Below are 24,008 nucleotides of genomic sequence, written 5' to 3'. Positions count from 1 at the left end.
TCTGAAGCAAATAACAAACAGATTGAGTATCCCTAATCCAAAAACCCAAATGAAATGTTCCAAAAGCCAAAACTTTTTGAGCACTGATATGATGCTCAAATAAAATGCTCATTAGAGCATTTTGAATTTTTGTATTAGGGATACTTGACCAGTAAGTATTTATGCAAATATTCCAAAATCTAAAAAAATCAGAAATACTTCTGGTCCCAAGCATTTCAGATAAGGGATAATCAGCCTATATTAAGATAACTAATAGCTTTTTGAGAAAATTTTGATGCAAGTTTAATTAAAATGTACATACGAGTCCTGTAGTTTTTTTAAATTCTTCTCTTTCCTTTTTTTTTTTTTTTTCCTGAGACGGAGTTTCGCTCTTGTCGCCCAGGCTGGAGTGCAATGGTGCGATTTTGGCTCATTGCAACCTCCACCTCCCGGGTCCAAGCGATTCTCCTGTCTCAGCCTCCCAAGTAGTGGGGACTACAGGCACACGCCACCACGCTGAGCTAACTTTTGTATTTTTAGTAGAAACGGTTTCACCATGTTGGCTAGGCTGGTCTTGAACTTCCGACCTCAGATGATCCACCTGCCCCAGCTTCCCAAAGCATTGGGATTACAGACGTGATCCACCGCACCTGGCCAAACTGTTCTGTTTCTGAGAAAGTGTTGTGATAGAGATTCAAACAAGGAAAGTAATTCATGGTAAAATATTAATGAGTTTTTCAAAATTTGAGGAGGTGTCATTGTGACTATTCTCATTAGAGTTCATTTGTAAAGATACTACTATTATTTGCCTCCTTATTTCAGAGAAATTGTGAGAATTTTCAGCATTTTTATATTGCTTTAATAAGTAAATAGGGTGTTTACAGTTTAATTTTAGTTATTCTTTTCTGCCGAATTTTACATAGGTATTACAGGAATAACGGAAGCAGTTAAAGAGATCACACTGGAAAATAAGGTACTGGTTAATTAGTTATATTTTTAAATTTAATGAGTAGTTATTTGCCTATCTATCTATACACACACATATATAATCACCATATCTTTCTTATAAAAACCCTGGTTATTTATTATCAAGCTCTTTTAAATTCCAGCTATTTTCTTCCCCATTCATTTTTCTGTCTCAGCACACCAAAACACTACTGCTGCCTAATGCATCTCTTATTTTCCTTAATTTGTAGTATGGTTAAGTAAAACAGCTTTTAGATTGTAACTTGTGCAAACTACTAATTTTCACTGACTGGAGCAACTTCTAGGCTAGTTTAAAAGAGATGACTTTTTTGTTTTAAAATGTATTTAGTACCAAATGTCATATAAGTGGAGAATGTTGGGGTGGAATTAACTACTTGCTTACTAGTAGATGCTAATGATATATTAACATTTAAATTTTATAGCTTAAATAGTGCCATAAGCAATTTAATCATTCTCTCTGTATTTTCTTCAATTACTGGTAACTTGGGGTTTATTTGTTTTTGAAAATTTGAAAGCAAACTTTAGCTTGCATCATTCAAATTCATGACATTTTGAATGAATAGAAGCGTAATCTGTTAAGTTTTATTGCATGATTTATGGGGGTAAAACATAATTGGGTAGAGTTTTTTTTGCTTGGAAATTTTGAGTTAGGCTGTTGTAGGTATTAGATTAGCTTTTCATTTCTCAGAGAGATCAACCGCAGTTGTCTTCATGTTTTTATATACCTGTAGTTGTTTGAAATGATATGAAAAAATAATATAAAATGCTTTCACCCTTGTCTTAATTATTTTTTTAACCGTCAAATCACTTAGAGGATAGACTATTTGAATGGAATAATTGTGTTCCTAGTCTTATGACACTTTTGCTACAACAGTTACTAAAGATATTCTTTGTGTGTTTTTGTCATTTGGATCTTTCTAGATTTGTTACTGGGGCTTAACAGAAAGTGATAGAAACGAAGACAAGTTTTTTTTTTTGTTTGTTTTGTTTTTTTATGTACAGTTTTATGCTTTAAGATTTAGTTCTTTGGCCTGAGAATTCATCATTTTGAAATTAGACTTTTTGGAGTGTTTGAATGACTTATGGAGAAATAACACAAATTGCTTTGCTGTTTCAGAAGATCTTGTTTACTCTGACCATTACTATATATGCTTCAGACTTTGGGAATGATAAATGGCACAGTACTGTAGATAGTAGTGTTTTTCTTGGACGGGCTTATGGTAATTCCTTTAGTATTTTTTGTAACTTAGAATACTTGCCATCCAAACACAAGTATTAATCTTGGTTGTCAATTTCTATTCTACTTTATCAAGTATAAATATCACCAATATGATGAAACTTTTTCTTAATGATTAATTTGTTAAATATTAGCTCATATAATAATTACTCCGACACTGATGGTTTTGTGGTTTTGTGGTTTCAATTTTGGGTGTAAGAATGATTTAAGTTTTAAACATATGACTTAAGTTTCTAGTGTTAAATTAAACCACCCCTAAGTAAAATGTAACCTAGGTAAAACTCAGTTTATCCACTTATTATGTGGACTTCAGATTTTCAGAATATTAATTTTGTGAAAACGATACCCAGATGTTAAACCTGTCCATCAATATTCTTTCACTTTAGAGCTAATATAGTTAAGAAATTGAACTGATATCTTGTGCATTTTAATAACTGTAAAGTCTGATAACTTGCCTAATTCAGCTAAGATATTGTTAACAAATTAGAATGTAATAGTGTTTGATTTATATTTTAGCTTATATTTGATTTACAACTATGTGCACTTTTTCCCCTTAAATTATAAGTGCAGAAGTTAATATAATTTTGAACTGATTTTCTAATACTAATGAATTGATTAACCAAAAATACTGTTTTATTGGAAGTGCAACTGGCAATTATTTTTAAATAGTTAGCTTAGATGACTCTTACTGCTCCCATAATAACCTTTGTTATTTTTCAGTCACAGCACTTAGCACGTTACTTTTAATGACTGATATATGAATTCATTATCTTCATTGGAGTTTAAGGTTTTTGTGGACAAGAACTGCCTTGTCATTCTTATTTTCACAGTGGTTACCACTGTGCTAGCACATGGGTGTTCAGTGTTCAAATTAATGTATATACTTAAGTGATTTTAAATATAATTAATTTCAAAGGACAATATACAGCTTCAAGATTGCTCAGCACTATGTGAAGAGGAAGAAGATGAAGATGAAGGAGAAGCTGCAGATATGGAAGGTATTCCTGTTCTAGATTTGCTTCAGTTCCACTAGAATATTGATTTAGAATATTTGTAATTTATGTGGATTAAGAATTCTTCATTGAGTTGTAAGTTTAGCATTTAGCAGCCTAGTGAGTGTTTTATACATGTTTAGCTCATAAATTTCATTAGTGTAAAACTTATCTTGATCTTGGACTCTTCTATTTTACTCCAAACATAGTCTTGGACAATATCATTTTTATTGGAATAACTATTAGTCATAAATATTTAATACTGGATACGGCTGCAAGATATTAATTCCTAACTGAATTATTTCAGAGCAGAACAAAGTTTGCTTATTATGCATTTTGTATTTTCTTTTCCCTCTTGGATAGCATCTTTCTATTAAAACCTGAAGATAGTGAGTTTCAATGGGGCCTTTTTTTTTTCTTTTTTTGAGACGGAGCCTCACTCTCGCCAGGCTGGAGTGCAGTGGTGCGATCTCTGCTCACTGCAACCGCCGTCTCCCGGGTTCAGGTGATTCTCTTGCCTCTGCCTCCTGAGTAACTGGGACTACAGGTGCATGCCACCACACCCAGCTAATTTTGGTATTTTTAGTAGAGACGGGATTTCACCATGTTGGCCAGGATGGTCTCGATTTCTTAACCTCATGATCGCCCACCTCGGCCTCCCAAAGTGCTGGGATTACAGGTGTGAGCCACTGTGCTCGGCTAATGGGGCCTTTTGAATTACACAGAATCCCATCAGTTTCCCAAGATTCTGAAAAGTCCTCCTCCTAGAGTTGCCAGTTGAGAATCACTGCATTAGTGAATCATTCTTAAAAGAGAGAGAAGCCCACTAGAACAGAGCAGTATGGGTCTGTGAGCACATGGTTATTCAAAGCTTTGTATTTCATGAGCATGATAATCTTTTTCAATACATTTGAAACCTCAGATATTTAAAAGTAGATGAAAAAATTGCTGTCACCAGGGTGACCTCTTTGTTAAATCCAGTTTATCTTTATTACACTTAACTTTTCTGCATTGATTCTGTTAACCATATCTTCCTTTTTTTTTTTTCTCTCTTGGTTTCTATAACACTGGGTTTTCTTACTCTTTCCTGGACTCTTTCTTCTAGTCATCTTCTATGATTCTTTTTCTTTCCCTCAGCTATTAAATGTTACTGTTTCATGGGTTTCTTTTTTTTTTTTTTCCCTTGCTTACTCTCTGTACTCCCAGATTTTTTCTTCTATAATGGCATTCTGTAGTTTGGCATGAAAATTTGTGCAACAAGAAAGATAGCGTATAAATTACATCCAATACTTTGTGAGAGTTAAAATATGAATATATTTATATATGTAAATAGGGTGCATGTGTAAGAAGTTGGAAAAAGGAAAGGAATATGAAAAAAAGGCAGGCATTGAAGGCTGTAAGACAGCTGAATGCCAAAAATACATAGACTTTAGAGTGAGATAGATTGTGTTTTGTAGCATGCAGAAGTAGAAGATGGTGCCAAGTAGAGTTGAGACACCTTAATGGCAAGTGATGCTTGCTAGATCAAAAGTACCTTTCTGTTTGTTTTCAAAATTACTTTCAATTCCCCATGAAACCTAGCTATGTCTGTTCCTAAATTTTAGTGAGATTCTTGTCCTTATTTTCATTGTAAACTGCTGTTCCTTAAGGAAATCTGAATGAATTACTTGTAACCAAAATTGATCACAGCAGCCTCACATACCATCTGTATGCTAGGGACTTCCATATCTAGAGGTAGCCTAGATATTCTTAACTTCAGATGTATTTCAGTTTCATTTCCACCTGGATGTCTCATAGTTGTCAGAAACTGACATCACTTTCTTGGACAAATATTGTTTCTGAAGTTCATCTGTCTCTGAATGACATAGTTGACCAAGTTGGGGTGGTGGGGTAGCATAGAACCCTTCGAGTAAAGCACTGTTTTCAAAGTACAAGCTGTGGGATTGCCTTAAATATCTGATAGTCATTTAGTATGTTTATTATGTTCCCCCTAGATAGAGTTAAAGAATTGCTATATATGTAATTTTGCTCAACAATTGTGTTAATGGTATCTAATATAAAGGTAATTTTCATTTATTGAACAAATATTTATTGGGCAGTACAGTATTTATCAGGTATTGTCCTTGGTGTTGGAGATAAAGCAGTAGACATGATCTCATGGAGTTTATATTCTAATCAGTGGAGACAAAAAATAGATAAGCAAAATATATACTGTATTAGTTATAAGTGTTAAGGAAAAAATAAAGGAAGAAAGGGGATAGAGAATCTTGGGGTGGGAATGAGTATTGCAATTTTTAAATAAGTTGGTCAAGAAAAACCTAATTGAAAGTACACGCCATTTAAATAAAGCCTGGAAGGAAGTGAATGAAACTAGGTATTTGAGGGAAGAGTGCAAAGGTACTGAGGTGGGAACATGTTTGGCTTATGTAAAATATTGTAAGGTATGCTTATGTCCAGATAGGAGAGAAGGGAGAGTAGTAAAGGGTGGAGTCAGAGAGGTAACCAGGGACCAGATTCTATAAGGTCTTGACATAACTCAGAGTGAGACAAGCCATCGGAGGGTTTAGTTTGTTTGTTTTTCAAGTAGAGGAGTGACATTTCAACAGAATCACTGTGCAGTGGTGAGAATAGACTGAAGGGAGAAAGGGACAACAGGAGGATGTTTGATAATCTAGGAAAGAAATGATGGTGGCTTGGGCTAGGGTCGTAACATTGGTAGGGATGAGAAACAGTAGAATTCTGGAATACTTTGAGAGTTGAGCCAAAGAGATTTGCTGCTGGATTGGATGTCATATGTGACAAGTGGAATAGTCAAGGGTGACTCCAAGGTTTTTGACCTGAGCTTCTAGAAAGATACCATTAACTGAGATGTGGAAAAATCAGAAGTGATTAGCTTTGGAGAGGGAGTCAGGAACTCAGTTTCAGACATGTGATATTTGCAGTGTTCATTAGTTATTTAGTGGAGACATAAAATAAACAAATAATCCAAGTCCGCAGGCAGGGAATAAATTTGAAAGTCATCAATATTTGAAGTCATTGAGTCTAGATGAAATCGTTACAGAAATAAGTGTGGTTAGAGGAGAGACAAGGTCCAGAAACTGAGCCCTTTGTTACTGCAGCATTTGATTTTATGGTTCTTTTTAAAGTAGAGGTGGTGAAGAGGAACCAGCATAGAAGATACTGAAACAGCACTCAGTGATGAGGGAGGAAAGCCAGGAAAATATTTTAAAAGCCAAGGAAAGAAAGTATGTTCCAAGGAGAAGGGACTAAATCATGCCACATGTTCCTGATAGGTCAATTAAGATGAAAACTGGGAATTTACCACGGGATTCAGCAAAGAAGAGGTCACCGATGACTTTAATGAACATGTTTACGCAGTTATAGAAGTAGCCTTGTGTACACTGTGGAGCCACTGAGGATTCTACAGTATTATTATGTCAAGCCTTAAACATGCTGGCTTTCTCTGGGCTTTTGCCTTTGGAAGTATAGAATTAGCTCACTTATATCTATTCAATATCTTCAGTTAAAAACAAAGGCAAAACCCCAGTTTTTGAATGATACTATGAAGTAATACTTAAATTGGTTTAGGGAATTTTCTTGAACTTGATTAATCTTTTGTTGTTTTTTATAACAGAATATGAAGAGAGTGGATTGTTGGAAACAGATGAGGTTTGTAAATTGAGTTTTCTTTAGTTAATTTTTAATGGATGAACTTGGGGATGCGTGTTCTTACTAATAATATATTGATCTTTCAAAGACATTCTAATTTGTTCATGTTGATTATAGCATATAAAACTTAGCTTTGAGTTCCAAGTTCATTTACTCTTAAGAAAACAAAATATAGAATGGAAAAAATAGGTTTTCTGGAATGTCACATTCATACTGATTTAATGGTTGTAAATTTTTCTCTTTTATTATTTTCAGGCTACCCTAGATACAAGGAAAATAGTAGAAGCTTGTAAAGCCAAAACTGATGCTGGCGGTGAAGATGCTATTTTGCAAACCAGAACTTATGACCTTTACATCACTTATGATAAATATTACCAGACTCCACGATTATGGTTGTTTGGCTATGATGAGGTAAAAATGAAAAGCATTATATTTTAATATCAATATTTTAAATTGTTGGGTTTTAATTTATTCTTCATTAGGTCCATGAGTATTTATTGCAGTGTTTCACATTTTGGAAATCATTTGTTTTACAGTTTTATGATTAATGTTGAACTTGATTCTTATTTTGAATGAACTATGAATTATTCAGTGTAACAACAATAATGCTAAGACATAAACAGAAATAATCTATTACATATTCCTTTTTTGAAGCCTTATGCCTTCAAAATGTGAGGGAAATTTAACTTGGTTTATTTTATTAAATTTTGTTTGGGATTACATCAGTTGGATATATAGGCATTTACAGAATGACCATGTCACATGTGAAGAGAGTGGATTGTTGTATGTATGTATTTTTCCCCTTAAGACAGAAAACTCATCTACTTAATTGAATTAAAGGATAATTGACAGGAAATCAACTTGTTTAACCTGTCATTCTTATGGCTATACATGGGAAACAAGAAAATAAAGTCAGTCTAAAAGATGAGCCACAAAGTTATAAAATGTTTTGATAGCCACAAACTTGTCTTTTTGTGAGATCTTTTTTCTGCATTGGGGGTAGCTGTCACAGAGCTTGGCTGTGACTCCTTCCTGTCCCTCCCTTGATATTAATAAATTGTAAAATTTCCCAGAAATCATTCTAAACAGTCTAGAATTCTAAATTGCAAGTGATGTGAGATGGAGAACTAAATATATTATAAACCTTGAGATTTAGGCTGAAAGTTTCTAAATAGTAATTTCTTTTTTTTTTTTTTTTTGAGATGGAGTCTCGCTCAGGCTGGAGTGCAGTGGCGCAATCTCAGCTCACTGCAAGCTCTGCCTCCTGGGTTTACGCCATTCTCCTGCCTCAGCCTCCTGAGTAGCTGGGACCACAGGTGCCCACCACCCTGCCTGGCTAATTTTTTATATTCTTAGTAGAGACGGTGTTTCACCATGTTAGCCAGGATGGTCTCGATCTCCTGACCACGTGATCCGCCCACCTCAGTCTCCCACAGTGCTGGGATTACAGGCGTGAGCCACTGCACCCGGCCTTAAATAGTAATTTCAAAGCATTTTTTATGCTTTCAGCAACGGCAGCCTTTAACAGTTGAGCACATGTATGAAGACATCAGTCAGGATCATGTGAAGAAAACAGTGACCATTGAAAATCACCCTCATCTGCCACCACCTCCCATGTGTTCAGTTCACCCATGCAGGTCTGTATATGTAGAGATAAATATATTTTTTGATGTGATTGTATATTTCATGGATTTATTACTTGAGAATCTTTAAACATAGAACCCTAACAGAAAAAAATTTTCTTACTAAAAAGTAAAATTCTCTCTTGTCCTCCTTAGAAATTTTCTTGTGCTTAAATATATAAGAAAAAGGAAAAAAAACTTACCAATTTGTTTTAAGTTTAATATGTTAAGAATTTTTTTGTTCTCTGTGGGTGTTTATAGAATAGATGGATCTTTGTGATTTTACTACACTTTTTAGCTTCCAGAACAGTTTGGAAGATTCTGTTTTTGACTCAGAAATAGTCATCATTTAGATATGGTTTGCTGTGTTGTGACTGCCTTTCTGTGAATGTAGACTGTGGAGTTAACCTTGTGATTTTTCTAGGTGACCTATTTGCTTTCTTTTATTGATTAGTGAAGGGAGATATATGGATGTATGTTCTTCAGTTGAGAGCTCGTCAGCCTTAGCAAGTCAAGTGCATTTTATAGGTTGGGATTTTCTTTGTATCAGTGTTTTTTCACAGAGCCAAATCTGTGAAGCTGAACCTATATACATGATTAGTTCAGAATTTTTCTTAAAAAACAGTTACTACATGCCAATTTCTTTAGGTTGGTTATTTCTAATAGATAACTTTCCCAGTTGACTGGAAAATACTGGTAACATACTAGTAACAGTATTTTTCAGTGAAACTCATATTCTGTTGACTAGTTAGATGAAACATTTTGTTTTCTCTTCCCTCTAGTTAAAAACAACCTTTAATATTTTCTTCTCATATTCTGCAACCTCTTTACTCTCGAACTTTAACTCCGTGGAAGACCTTGCTCATTTTTTCAGTTTTATTATGTCTGAAACTTTGCTAACTATGAAAAATAATTTAGGAGCCATTAGTTTTAGTTTTGAATTATGTAATCTAAAAAGTTTTCAGTTTTTAGAGTTATTCTCTTGATTCCTCTTATGGTTTAAGGTCTTAGGATGGTGCTTATCAAACTGAAGCATATCTCTCTGAGGTATAAACTTTACTCAGTTGGGGGAAAAATAATTTAACTGGTAATTATGTTAAACATTTTAATAAAATAGATGACTGTATTGTGGAATGGGATATAAGTATTTCAAAAAATCTGAGTGCCTATAAAATAAAACTTCAAGGACATTTTAGACCATTCCATGGGCTGCCTCAGATTGTGCCTTCAAATCCTCTGGAATGATACATTTACTCTCATATTCTAAGTTGACTGTCTCTGTCATGAAGGTTATAGTCGTAAAAACTGAAGCAGCATTATTTAAGCCAAGGTATGTTAAAAAGACTGTTTCTTTAAAAATTATCTTTTTCTTGGTTTCTGTGCCTAGATACTAACTTTGATATCATTCTTTTCTATAGTACAGGAGAGAGAACAGTTAGCCATGAAAAGATGTATAGATAGGACAAAAACTTCATATAAATAAATACCTTTCTTCTTTTTTTTTTATTTTTTTATTTTTTTATTTTTTATTGATCATTCTTGGGTGTTTCTCGCAGAGGGGGATTTGGCAGGGTTACAGGACAATAGTGGAGGGAAGGTCAGCAGATAAGCAAGTGAACAAAGTTCTCTGGTTTTCCTAGGCAGAGGACCCTGTGGCCTTCCGCAGTGTTTGTGTCCCTGGGTACTTGAGATTAGGGAGTGGTGATGGCTCTTAACGAGCATGCTGCCTTCAAGCATCTGTTTAACAAAGCACATCTTGCACCGCCCTTAATCCATTCAACCCTGAGTGGATACAGCACATGTTTCAGAGAGCACAGGGTTGGGGGTAGGGTCACAGATCAACAGGATCCCAAGGCAGAAGAATTTTTTCTTAGTACAGAACAAAATGAAAAGTCTCCCATGTCTACCTCTTTCTACACAGACACGGCAACCATCCGATTTCTCAATCTTTTCCCCACCTTTCCCCCCTTTCCATTCCACAAAACCGCCATTGTCATCATGGCCCGTTCTCAATGAGCTGTTGGGTACACCTCCAAGACGGGGTGGTGGCCGGGCAGAGGGGCTCCTCACTTCCCAGTAGGGGCGGCCGGGCAGAGGTGCCCCTCACCTCCCGGACGGGGCGGCTGGGCGGGCAGGGGGCTGACCCCCCCCCCCACCTCCCTCCTGGACGGGGCGGCTGGCCGGGCAGAGGGGCTCCTCACTTCCCAGTAGGGGCGGCCGGGCAGAGGCGCCCCTCACCTCCCGGATGGGGCGGCTGGCCAGGCGGGGGGCCGAACCCCCACCTCCCTCCCGGACAGGGCGGCAGGCTGGGCGGTGGGCTGACCCCCCCACCTCCCTCCCGGACGGGGCGGCTGGCCAGGCGGGGGGCTGACCCCCCACCGCCCTCCCGGACAGGGCGGCAGGCTGGGCGGTGGGTTGACTCCCCCACCTCCCTCCCGGACGGGGCGGCTGGCCGGGCTGAGGGGCTCCTCACTTCCCAGTAGGGGCAGCCGGGCAGAGGCGCCCCTCACCTCCCGGACGGGGCGGCTGGCCAGGCGGGGGGCTAACCCCCCCACCTCCCTCCCGGATGGGGCGGCTGGCCAGGCGGGGGACTGACCCCCCACCTCCCTCCCGGACGGGGCGGCTGGCCGGGCGGGGGGCTGACCCCCCCACCTCCCTCCCGGACGGAGCGGCTGGCCGGGCAGAGAGGCTCGTCACTTCCCAGTAGGGGCGGCCGGGCAGAGGCACCCCTCACCTCTCGGACCGGGTGGCCGGCCAGGCGGGGGGCCGAACCCCCACCTCCCTCCCGGACAGGGCGGCAGGCTGGGCGGTGGGCTAACCCCCCCACCTCTCTCCCGGACGGGGCGGCTGGCCGGGCGGGGGGCTGACCCCCCCACCTCCCTCCCAGACGAGGTGGCTGCTGGGCGGAGATGCTCCTCACTTCCCAGACAGGGTGGCTGCTGGGCGGAGGGGCTCCTCACTTCTCGGGCGGGGCGGCTGCCGGGCGGAGGGGCTCCTCACTTCTCAGACGGGGCGGTTGCCAGGCAGAGGGTCTCCTCACTTCTCAGACGGGGCGGCCGGGCAGAGACGCTCCTCACATCCCGGACGGGGCGGCAGGGCAGAGGTGCTCCCCACATCTCAGACGATGGGCGGCCGGGCAGAGACGCTCCTCACTTCCCAGATGTGATGGCGGCCGGGAAGAGGCGCTCCTTGTTTCCTAGATGGGATGGCGGCCGGGCAGAGACGCTCCTCACTTTCCAAACTGGGCAGCCAGGCAGAGGGGCTCCTCACATCCCGGACGATGGGCGGCCAGGTGGAGACGCTCCTCACTTCCCAGACGGGGCGGCAGCCGGGCAGAGGCTGCAATCTCGGCACTTTGGGAGGCCAAGGCAGGCGGCTGGGAGGTGGTTGTAGCGGGCCGAGATCACGCCACTGCACTCCAGGCTGGGCACCATTGAACACCGAGTGAACGAGACTCCGTCTGCAATCCTGGCAGCTCGGGAGGCCGAGGCTGGCCGATCACTCGCGGTTAGGAGCTGGGGACCAGCCCGGCCAACACAGCGAAACCCCGTCTCCACCAAAAAAATACGAAAACCAGTCAGGCGGGGCGGCGTGCGCCTGCAATCGCAGGCACTCGGCAGGCTGAGGCAGGAGAATCAGGCAGGGAGGTTGCAGTGAGCTGAGATGGCAGCAGTACCGTCCAGCTTCGGCTCGGCATCAGAGGGAGACCGTGGAGGGAGGGGGAGGGGGAGGGGGAGGGGGAGAAGGGAGAGGGAGAGGACTACCTTTCTTCTTATAAAAAAATTTATTTTTACATAGAATTGGATAAATTTTAGAATACCCATTAGGACAAAGAAACAAATACAAACCTCTCAACTCTAACCAATTAGCTTTTCTTAAACCCTCTCAGTTTTGGCTTATTCTCAGCTAAATAAACAGCCCGGATCACAAGATTATAGATACCTCTTTGCTTTTTTGTCCAACTGATACCATGTGTCTTTTTTTTTTTTTTTTTTTAATTTGCCTGGTATGACTCTTTTGTTTCTTAGAGCAAACAGCTATCATTCCACATTTTCTCCTGGAATGATTTCCTCTTCTCTGGTTTTCTGCCTTCCTTGTCTGTCCCAATTATCAGAACACTAACTAATGCCATGGGTCTGCTGTGACTACCATAGCTTTTTAAGATTATGCCCTCCCCTGGTAAAACTGTTGGCATGGCATAACAATCTATTATCTTTTGTGTTTCGGAAGTGGAGGGGAGATATTTTATAATTTAACTATTTTAATAAATATTTTGTAGTTATTGGGGAGTGGTGGGGGAGATAGTTTATAATATAACTATTAAAAATTAATTCACTGAGAGTAATAGGGTCGATTTCTTTACAAATGAAAATATGTTTTTCTTCTTTTGGTCTAATCGATCTACATTAACAATTTTTTTTTTTTTTGGCTTCTAGGCATGCTGAAGTGATGAAGAAAATCATTGAGACTGTTGCAGAAGGAGGGGGAGAACTTGGAGTTCATATGTATCCTTCCCTGTATGTAAGATTAGTGGCAAAATGGCTGTTACGATTTTTTTTTTTTTGAGAAATTTAGTGTAACCTTAATGATACAGTAGCTATAACTTGTTTTAACTTCTCATCTGAAAATCCTAGTGGAAGTCTTTCATTTATTTAGAAAATGTTATATTGTGATAGTTATGCCTTGCTTAGTTGATTAGAACATGTCCCCGTGTGTAGCAGTAGCTCAGCCTTGTTACAGAGGTAACTACTAATTTAGAATAATAATATGAGTATCTTTTTCTTATGTACATTTCCAGTTTAACATGTTACTAAAAATGTACTTTCCCATCAGGTAAAAGTAAAATTAGGTTGTGTCAATCTGAGGTGTCTCTGAAGCAAATAATTCAGCTTAAACAAATACGTTAATTAAAAGGTAATGTACTACGTGAAGTGCTTTAGATATTCTTAAAATATAGTACGTTCATTTTTCTCAAGACAGTAGCACCTTTCTTGTATCTTACTATAGTTTTCCTACTCAGTTTTCTTGGATTGACAAAAGTAATAAATTCAAGTTAATGCCCAAGCAAACTGTTGGATCCTAAAGTACATGTACTCATAGCATAGATTTATCAAAAACAGTCAAAATCAATGGTTTACATGCCAGATAGCTTGAATTAGTTTGATGCTAGGTTAATACTTGACTTGATGGTGGTTTCTGCTACTATGTGTTAGATTAGATGTGGAGACTAAGGCGCCACGTCTAATCAGACTGTGGGGCATTGCTAATAAAGTGTGTCCCTAAGAAGAACTTTGAACTGATTTGATATTGAAACAAACCAAAAACTTCCAGTCCAAACCATATTTACTCCTGAAGTCCTATTATGCCTAACTGGCACATCTCTGCTGGATGCTAGGTAGCAACTTGGAAGACTGTCTATATATAATTCATAATAGTAATTGGTTTCCCCCAATGAAAAGTAAGCTCCTAATGTTTTTAAGTGCAATGAACATTAAAAAATTTCAGAATTTAATTAAAGACAGTCCAGTAGAGCTGAGTCTTTGGCAAATACATACACTAACCTAGAATCAGTCTACTATACAGGATTTTTATTTAATTTTTTTCTCTTTTGCTATAGTACTTTATTATAGTCTATTCTGCCTCATTTTCTGACATAACTCTAGCAAACTTAAAGGAGTCTAGTAAATGAGTACATTTTGTACTCATTTAAACATGTATAGCTTTGTCCTTTTTATGTCAAAGTAATTGTGCTTATATGAACACCTACTCATTAAGAAGTTTCAAATTCAATAATCGAATGAGTGGTCAGGTAGTCCTAAAGAGCCTCATGTTAAATAGACACAAATTTGCATAGTTGAATTCTTTAATAGACTTAATTTTAGATTTTGTGGGGTTTTTTTAAGAAATTAATGGCTTAATAAAATGGATAATTACAACATGGGCTTAAAACATAGAACTATTTACAAATCTTATTTTCCTTAGCTAAAAACCTTTAGGTATCTTCTTATTTTCTTGAAATTTGTACAAGCTGTCATTCCAACAATAGAATATGACTACACAAGACACTTCACAATGTAATGAAGAGAACATAAAATCTATCCTAATTATTGGTTCTGATTTTTAAAGAATTAACCCATAGATGTGACCATTGACCATATTCATCAATATATACAGTTTCTCTAATAAGGGACTTATATGTTTATGCATTAAATAAAAATATGTTCCACTACCAGCCTTACTTGTTTAATAAAAATCAGTGCAAAGAGAGTTTTTCTTGTGTCTTATTAAAAGGTTATGATTTGATTTCCCCTAAGTAACAATAAGTGAAGACATCTGTCTTATATAGAATGATGACAGATTATTTTTGGTTTACATTTATGAGGAAGGTATTAAGTGTGTAATAGTCTCAAAACTAGGATTAGAAAATACTGTGTGCTAGTTTTCTCTCACCTTTTCCTGTTCTGCTAATAGTTAATATTTATGAAGCGCTTACTGTGTGCCATGAACTCTAAGTACTATTGTTTCCTAATTGTTGTGTTAAGTTGATATTGATATCACCAAAATTATTTTTTATTAAGGATTCGGGAATATTTATTGTGGTTGCCTGGTAGAATACTAGAATTTAAAGGGATAATAAGTTTATTCTGTCATATCAGTTTATAGATCTTGGTATAGGAGTTTAGAAAGGCAAGTTTTCTGCTCTAGGATACATACTGCAAGCCAAGGAGGAAAACCTAAGCCCTTTATTCTCTTTATACCACTACATGCTTCATCTTTGTTCTTTCAGTAGTCTGCACAAAGTGGAATGGCTAATCTTGTCCATAGTTTTGTTTTATTTTCTCATCATTTAAGAATACCCTCCTTGCTTTCTTTATTTTCCTCCCTTTTCCAATCAATTATTGTATTGCAAGAAAATCTCCATAATGAAGATAATGATTTGGAGGTATTGTGTGTTTGATATGGTATAATATGGAGATAATAAACATGGACATCATCCTCTAATATACTTGAAAATATTCTGCTTGCTCATGTAGCCAGAAAGCTGCTCTCCTTTCTTAAATTGATGTTTTAAACCGATTTTACTGGAATGTTTTATTTTTGAGTATCTTTAAGTTACATGATCTCAGATATTAAATGTTATCACATTGTCAGCATTTTTCTCCCAGTTGTTTTATTTGTCAAAAGTATAGGCATCTTCAGTCCCTCAATTCATTTGTTGTTAAGTGGTCATATTTATCTCAGTCACCACTAGGTGGCATGAATAATTTTTTGGTCAAACCTTTTAAATTTCAGGATCTTTTTTACAACTGAAATATTTATATGGTTATCCAGTGTATAAACAAAAGCTGGTATGTTGATGGTATAAATGTGTTTTTATGAGTTCAGATTTATAGCACTCATTGAAAACTGAGTTTTGATGAACAGTAGATTTGTTTGGAAAAGCTTGAAATTCAGATTATGGATAATCTTACAAATTTTCACTTCGAGTTTATTTTTAATTTTAGTTTTATAGTATTTTAAAACATCTGATTTACATACATAATAAATGGTATTAACTTTTTTAACTTTTAATTTTAAAATAATTTATAAAGATTTATAGAACCGTTCCAAAGGTAGCACAAGAGTCCTGTATACTCCTCAGCTTTCTGTATGTTAATATTTTACTAAAAAATTAACACTGATTCTATCAACTACAGATTTTATTCACATTTCCTCAGTTTTCCCACTATTTTTTTTTCTATTTCATAATCTAAACTACGATACTATATTGCATTTAGTTGTCATATCTCTTTGTCTCTTCTAATCTGTGACAGTTTCTCTGTGTAAAGTCTTTCATGACTTTGATACTTTTGAAGAGTAATGGTCAGAAATTGTGTACAGTGCTCCTGAACTTACATTTGTTTGTTCGTTGTTTCCTCATTATTAGCCTGAGGTTATAAATTTTGGGGAAGCATACCACAGAAGTTACGTGTCTTTCCCTTTGCGTTATGCCTTTCTCATTGCATTTAGTACTACTAAGTCTGTAGTACTTAGTTAAGGTGGTGTCTGCTAGGTTTCTCTACTCTATATAGTTAATATTTATTCATTTCCATTGTTAGAAGTGAGTCACTAAGTCTGTAGAAGTTTATAGCCACAAGGGAAAAGAATTAATCTTTGCTTTCTGGAGAAACCAAGAAACTGCCACAGCAGTAATCAGTAAATTTTGGGAGAGATATTTTGAGGTAATAAAAATATCCAGTTTCTCATTAAATTTCATTTAGTAATTTTAGCATTCATCAATGAATCTTGCCTGAAACAATTATTATTGTAGTGTTCTACTGATGTGCCTATTCTTTTGCTTATATCACCCCCCCGCCTTTTTTTTTTTTTGGAGACAGAATCTTGCTCTGTCACCCAGGCTGGAGTGCAGCGACGCAATCTCGGCTCACTGCAACCTCTGCCTCCCTGGTTCAAGTGATTCTCGTGCCTCAGCCTCACAAGTAACTGGGATTATACAGGCATGTGCAACCACGTCTGGCTAATTTTTGTATTTATAGTAGAGACAGGGTTTTGCCATTTTGGCTAGGCTGGTTTCGAACTCCTGGCCTCAAGTGATCTGTCTGCCTCAGCCTCCCAAAATGTTGGGATTACAGGCATGAGCCACCACGCCTGCCCTTCACCCCACCTTGATTAGCGTGGTAAACCTTGAAATAGAGTAGTATGAGCCCTCCAACAATTGTGTACACACACTTCAATAGTGGTACGAACACCATCCTCTCCCTCTTTGGATATTCGGTACAATATTTCAGGTGGGGTATACACCACCTGCAATATTGGAAGTAATATTATTTTCTCCCCCCCTGGATATTAGAAACAATATCACAGGGGGTGTGAACAACCCCTGCGATATTTGGAGTAATATCATGGTCTCCCCTCATGAATATTAAAACAATATCGTAGGGGGAGGGAGGTGTACACCCCCTTGGATATTTGATATCATCCTCTTCCCCCCTGGATATTAGGAACAATATCAGGAAGGGATGTACAGACCCTGCGACATTTGCTGTCATATAATTGTCTCTCCCCTAGATATTAGGAAAAATGTAACTGGGGATGTGAACACCCCTGCGATATTGGGAGTAGTATCATCCTCTCCCCCCTTGGATATTAGGAACAATATCACAGGTGGGGTGTACTGCCTCTGCGATATTGGGAGTAAAATTATTCTCTCTTCCCCTGAATATTAGGAAGGGTATCAGAGGGGGAGGGTGTACATTCCCTGCGATATTGAATGTAATCTTATCCTCTCCCTCCCAGCGTATTAAGAACAATATTACAGGAGGGGTGTACACCGTCTGCGATATTGAGAGTCATATCATCCTCTTTTGCTCTGGATATTAGAAACAATATCACAGGGTTGTGTACACCCCCTGCTGTATTGGCAGTAGTATCATCCTCTCTCCCTCTGGATATTAGGAAGAGTATCACAGGGCTGTGTACACCCCCTACGGTATTGGGAGTAATACCATCCTCTCTCCCTCTGGATATTAGGAAGTGTTTCACAGGGGTGTGTGCACCCCTGCGATATTGGGAGTAATATCGTCCTGTCGCCCTCTGGATATTAGGAAGAATATCACAGGGGTGTGTACACTCCCTGCAACATGGGAGGTAATATCATCCTTTGCCCCCGGATGTTAAAAACCAAATCATGGGGGTTGTACACCTGCTGCGATATTGGGAGCAATACCTTCCTCTCTCCGCCTGGATATTAGGAGTAATATCACAGGGGTGGTTTACATCACGCGCGATATTGGGAGTAATATCATCCTCTCTCCTCCTGGATATTAGGAACAACATCAAAGGGGGGTGTCCACCCCCTGCCATATTGCTGTAAAACACCCTGTGATATTAAGAGTAATATCATCCTCTCTCCCTCTGGATATTAGGAACAATATCACGGGGTGGAGGGTGTACACCTGTGCGATTTTGAAAGTAATATCCTCTCATCCACGGTTTTTAGAAATGAAATCACAGTGGGTTGTACACCTGGTGCGATATTGGTAGTAATATCGTTCTCTGTTTCCCTGGATATTAGGAACAACATTACAAGGGGGTTGTACACCACCTGCAATATTTGGAGTAATATGATTCTTTGCCCACTTGGGTGTTAGGAACAACATCATGGCGCGGGGGTCGTGGAAAACCCTGGCTATTTTGAAAGTCTCATCCCTTTTCCCCTGGATACTATGAACAATATCACAGGAGGGATGTATACCTTCTGTGATGTTGGGAGTAATATTATCCTCCCCCGCCCTGAATATTTAGAAAATATCAGAGTGGGGTGTACACCCCTGCGATATTGGGAGGAATATCATCCTCTCCTCCCAGGAAATTACTAACAGGGTCACAGGGGGGTGTACTCCCCCTGCGATATTGGGAGTAATGTCCTCCCCAAACCTGGATGTTAGCAACAAGATCACAGAGGGGGTGTACTCACCCTGTGATATTGGAAGTAATATGATCCTCTCCCCCGCTGGATATTGAGAAAAATATCACAGCGTGGGTATACATTTCCTACGCTGTTGGGAGTAATATCATTCTTTTCCTCTCTGGATATTAGGAACAATATCACAGGGGTGGCATACATTTCCTTCGATATTGGGAGAAATATCCTCTCCCCGTTGGGATATTAGGAACAATATCCCAGGGGGGTGTCCACCCTCTGCGATATTGGGAGTAATATCATCCTCTATTTCCCTGGATGTTAGACACAATATCACAAAAAGGTGTACACCCCCTGTGATATTGGGAGTAATATCCTCTCCTTCCCTGGATATTAGAAAACAATATCATCAGGGGTGAACACCCCCTGCGATAATGGGAATAATATTTTCTCTTTCACAGGCCATTAGGAACAATATCACAGGGGGTGTTTACATGACTTGCGATATTGGAGGTAATATTCTCTGCCCCCCCCGGAATATTACCAACAATATCAAACAGGGGTGGTGTACACCCCCTGTGATATTGGGATTAATGTCATTCTCTCCACCCCTGGATATTAAGAACAATATCACGGCGGGGGATGGTACACCCCCAGTGATATTGGGAATAATGTTATCCTCTCCTTCCCTGGATATTAGGAACAGCATCACAGGGGGGTGTACACCTTCTGTGATATTGGAAGCAATAATATCCTCTCCCCAGCTGGATATTAGAAAAAATATCACACATGATGTACACCCACTGTGATATTAGGAAGAATATTACAGGGTGTACACCCACTCTGACTTTAGGAGAAATAGCTCCCTAAAATATCACAAGCAATATCACAGGGTATACGGTAATATCTCCCTAGGGTATTACAAATACTATCACAGGGTGTACACCCACTATGATAACAGGAGTAATACATCCCAAGGATATTACGAATAATGTCACAGGCTGTACACCCACTATGACATAAGGAGTGATATCTCCCTAGGATATTACAAATAACATCACGGAATGTACACCCATGGTGTGCACCTACGCTGATATTAGGAGTAATATCTACCCAGGACATAACCAGTAACAGCACAGGGTGTACATACATGACGTACACCCACTGTGATGTTATGAGAACTGTCTCCCTAGGATATTACGAATAACATCACAGAGTGTACACACATGGTATACACCCACTGTGGCACTAGGAATAATAACTTTCTAAGATACTACGAATAGCATCACAGAATATAAACACATGGTGTTGTACACCCACTGTAACATTAGGCATAATTTTTCCCTAGGGTATTACGAGTAACATCTAAGTGTGTACACACATGGTGTACACCCACTGTGACATTAAGGGTAATATCCCCCTAGGATATTACGAATAACATCACAGGGTCTTCACACATGGTGTACACGCACTGTAATATTAGGAATAATATCTCTGTAGGGTATTATGAATAATATCACAGGGTGTACAGCCACTGTGATATTAGAGGTAATATATCTCTAGGATATTATGAATAGTATCACAGGGTGTACACCCACTCTGATATTGGGAGCAATATCTCTCTAGGATATTACAAATAATATCACAGAGTGTACACCCACTGTGATATTAGGAGAAATATCTCTCTGGGATATTACGGATTATATCACAGAGTATACACACATGGTGTACACCCACTTTGATATTAGGAGTAATATCTTCCTAGGACATTACAAATTATATCACAGTGTACACCCACTGTAATATTAGGAGTCAAATCTCTAGCTTATTACAAATAATATCACAGGGTGTACACCCACTGTGATATTAAGAGTAATATCTTCCTAGGGTATTACGAATAATTTCACAGGGTGTACACATATGGTGTACACTCACTGTGATATTAGGAGTGATATCTACCTAGTATATAACAAATCACAGGGTGTACACCCACTTTGATATTAGCTGTAATATTTTTCTAAGTTGTTACAAATAAGATCACAGGGTGTACAAACATGGTGTACACTCACTGTGATATCAGGAGTTGTATCTCCGTAAGATATTATGAATAATATCACAGGGTGTACACCCACTGTATTATTAGGAGTAATAGTTCTGTAGGATATTACAATTAATATCACAGGGTGTACACCCACTGTGATATTAGGAGCAATATCTCTCTAGGATATTACAAATAATATCACAGGGTGTACGCCCACTCTGATGTCAGGAGCAATATCTCTCTAGGATATCAAAAATAATATCACAGGGTGTACAATCTCTGCCTTCCAGTTCTAAGGGATTCTCCTGCTTCAGCCTCCTGAGTAGCTAGGGTTACCTGCCACCACGCCTGGCTAATTTATTTTCACTAGAGACTGGTTTCACCATGTTGGCCAGGCTGGTCTGGAACTCCTGACCTCAGGTGATCCATCAGCCTCGGCCTCCCAAAGTGCTGGGATTACAGGTGTGAGCCATCACGCTCGGCCAAGAGTTATATATTCAATTAATTTGGAAACACAGCTCCCATATTTGAGTGTGCATGTACTTTTATGAAGAAATGATGTCAGAAAACCTAAGGATGATAATTAATATGAAAAGTAACTGGCATGTTAAAAGGTCTTCCGATTAAGAACTGTATAAGGTTTGATTTCGTTTTTAGATAATGCTGTCCTAGCTCTTGTATCGTCCTTTTAAATATTCTACATCAAAGGAATTTGTAGCACAGTGTCAGAATAAAATAAAGTGTATTTCACTGCTTCTGAATTTCTTTCAATTAGACTGAGATCTTTTTCTTAAAGAGAGAAGAATATTTTTATTTGCATTTTATTTTTTCTGAAAAGAATAGGCCATATTTTACTGAGATCACGGATTTGTTATATATTACATTTTGGTCTTCTAACATTCTTCAGTGGATTTTCTCTAAAGTATGTACAGAAAGAGTTGAATAGCAAAAAAGTAAACCATGTAATAATTCTGAGATTTCTGGGTTTGTCACAACTGAGAAATATTGCTGACGGTGTATGGTCCTCAAATGTGAAAATGTTCCTTGTGAATTGCTTGTATCCAAAATATACACACAGCATTAAGGGCTGGTTTTTATCTTTTATTTTTCCAATCCTCTTTTCTTCTCAAAAAAAGAGGTGTCCAAGTCACACAGAGCCATAGAATCTCACAGGTGTCTCAGAATTCCTCCTCCAGGGACTCTCAGAGGATCCGGAACTGCAGCCCGTCCTCACTGGGCTGTCCCTGTCCATGTACCTGGTCACGGTGCTGAGGAACCTGCTCATCATCCTGGCTGTCAGCTCTGACTCCCACCTCCACACCCCCATGTACTTCTTCCTCTCCAACCTGTCCTGGGCTGACATTGGTTTCACCTCGGCCACGGTTCCCAAGATGATTGTGGACATGCAGTCGCATAGCAGAGTCATCTCTTAAGCGGGCTGCCTGACACAGATGTCTTTCTTTGTCCTTTTTGCATGTATAGAAGACATGCTCCTGACTGTGATGGCCTATGACCGATTTGTGGCCATCTGTCACCCCTGCACTACCCAGTCATCATGAATCCTCACCTCTGTGTCTTCTTAGTTTTGGTTTCTTTTTTCCTTAGCCTGTTGGATTCCCGGCTGCACAGTTGGATTGTGTTACAGTTCACCTTCTTCAAGAATGTGGAAATCTCTAATTTTTTCTGTGATCCATCTCAACTTCTCAACCTTGCCTGTTCTGACGGCATCATCAATAGCATATTTATGTATTTAGATAGTATTCTGTTCAGTTTTCTTCCCATTTCAGGGATCCTTTTGTCTTACTATAAAATTGTCCCCTCCATTCTAAGAATTTCATTGTCAGATGGGAAGTATAAAGCCTTCTCCATCTGTGGCTCTCACCTGGCAGTTGTTTGCTTATTTTATGGAACAGGCATTGGCATGTACCTAACTTCAGCTGTGTCACCACCCCCCAGGAATGGTGTGGTGGCGTCAGTGATGTATGCTGTGGGCACCCCCATGCTGAACTCTTTTATCTGCAGCCTGAGAAACAGGGACATTCAAAGCGCCCTGTGGAGGCTGCGCAGCAGAACAGTCGAATCTCATGATCTGTTCCATCTTTTTCTTGTGTGGGTAAGAAAGGGCAACCACATTAAATCTCTACATCTGCAAATCCTGCCTCTTACTCACATTATTTTTGTTGCTTGATGGCTTTTATTCCTTTCCACTTTTCCTATGTGAATATTGCTTTTTTCATTATGTCTTTGACTGGAATGGGTGAGTATTCTGGGATCCTTTGTGTAGCATAAACCTCATGACTGAATCCTCTATACCTGGGTGGCTTCCTTTAGTTTCTGAGCAAAAACCCTGTCATCCATGTGGAATCACAACCATCTTTTTATATACAGGAAGTCCTCACTTCATTTTGGAATTCCCTGAAAATTGACTTTATGGAAACAATGTACAGCTGGTCCTCCAACACCATTGTTTTGTTCAAAGTTGTTTAGTTGTAATGTTGATGAGGAATAAGTGGTTTCACTATCCATAATTTTGCTTAAAGGTGAAGTTTCCAAGAGACTTTCAAAGATGTTAAGTGAGGACATACTGTACATCAAATTCATATCCTCTTCCAGAGTTCATGTGGAACTTCTTTATAAACTGCTTCTAGAGAATCTATTTAGGCAGATTATGTGTAGAGATCCATGTCACGGGTCCTCAATCTTGGCTTTGAATCAAATCACCCGGGGCACTTACAAATGATGAGGCCTGGGTCTCATGACCTGAGATTCTGATTTACTTGCACCTGTGTGGGTATGCAGATTTTTTTTTTTTTTTTTTAAACACCAGAGGTGGTTCCAGTGATGAAGTTTTTAGAGGTATCAAACTCCAGTGAGTAAGAACAGAAGTTAATTGTAATATGATTTCTTCAAATATTATCTTCAAATGCATTGTCCTTCAACACCATACAGATTTTTATTATGCTGTTTTTTCTTACCATTTGGCATTTTCTTTTTTTTTTTTTATGAGACAGAGTTTCACTGTTGTTGCCCAGGCTGGAGTGCAATGGCATGATCTCGG

At 39.0% G+C, this 24,008-nt stretch overlaps 1 protein-coding gene and 1 pseudogene across 1 annotated transcript in view; both read left to right on the top strand.

Annotated features, from left to right (window-relative positions):
• ATG3 (autophagy related 3) overlaps positions 1-14,753 on the top strand; it is a 30,850-nt gene extending 16,097 nt beyond the window's left edge. The window contains exons 6-12 of the mRNA XM_004036058.5: positions 903-952; positions 3,120-3,201; positions 6,830-6,864; positions 7,120-7,275; positions 8,374-8,501; positions 12,923-12,991; positions 14,483-14,753. Coding sequence (XP_004036106.2) covers positions 903-952; positions 3,120-3,201; positions 6,830-6,864; positions 7,120-7,275; positions 8,374-8,501; positions 12,923-12,991; positions 14,483-14,564 — 602 coding nt within the window. The 3' untranslated portion in view covers positions 14,565-14,753. The remainder of the gene's footprint in view (positions 1-902; positions 953-3,119; positions 3,202-6,829; positions 6,865-7,119; positions 7,276-8,373; positions 8,502-12,922; positions 12,992-14,482) is intronic.
• Positions 14,754-21,804: 7,051 nt separating this feature from the next.
• LOC109026117 (olfactory receptor 7E24-like) lies at positions 21,805-23,086 on the top strand (annotated as a pseudogene).
• The last annotated feature ends 922 nt before the right edge of the window (positions 23,087-24,008 follow it).

This window comes from Gorilla gorilla, chromosome 2, assembly GCF_029281585.2.
Source record: "Gorilla gorilla gorilla isolate KB3781 chromosome 2, NHGRI_mGorGor1-v2.1_pri, whole genome shotgun sequence".
NCBI lineage: Eukaryota > Metazoa > Chordata > Mammalia > Primates > Hominidae > Gorilla > Gorilla gorilla.
Note: the sequence above shows the minus strand (reverse complement) of the source record. Positions and strands in the feature narration are given on the sequence as shown.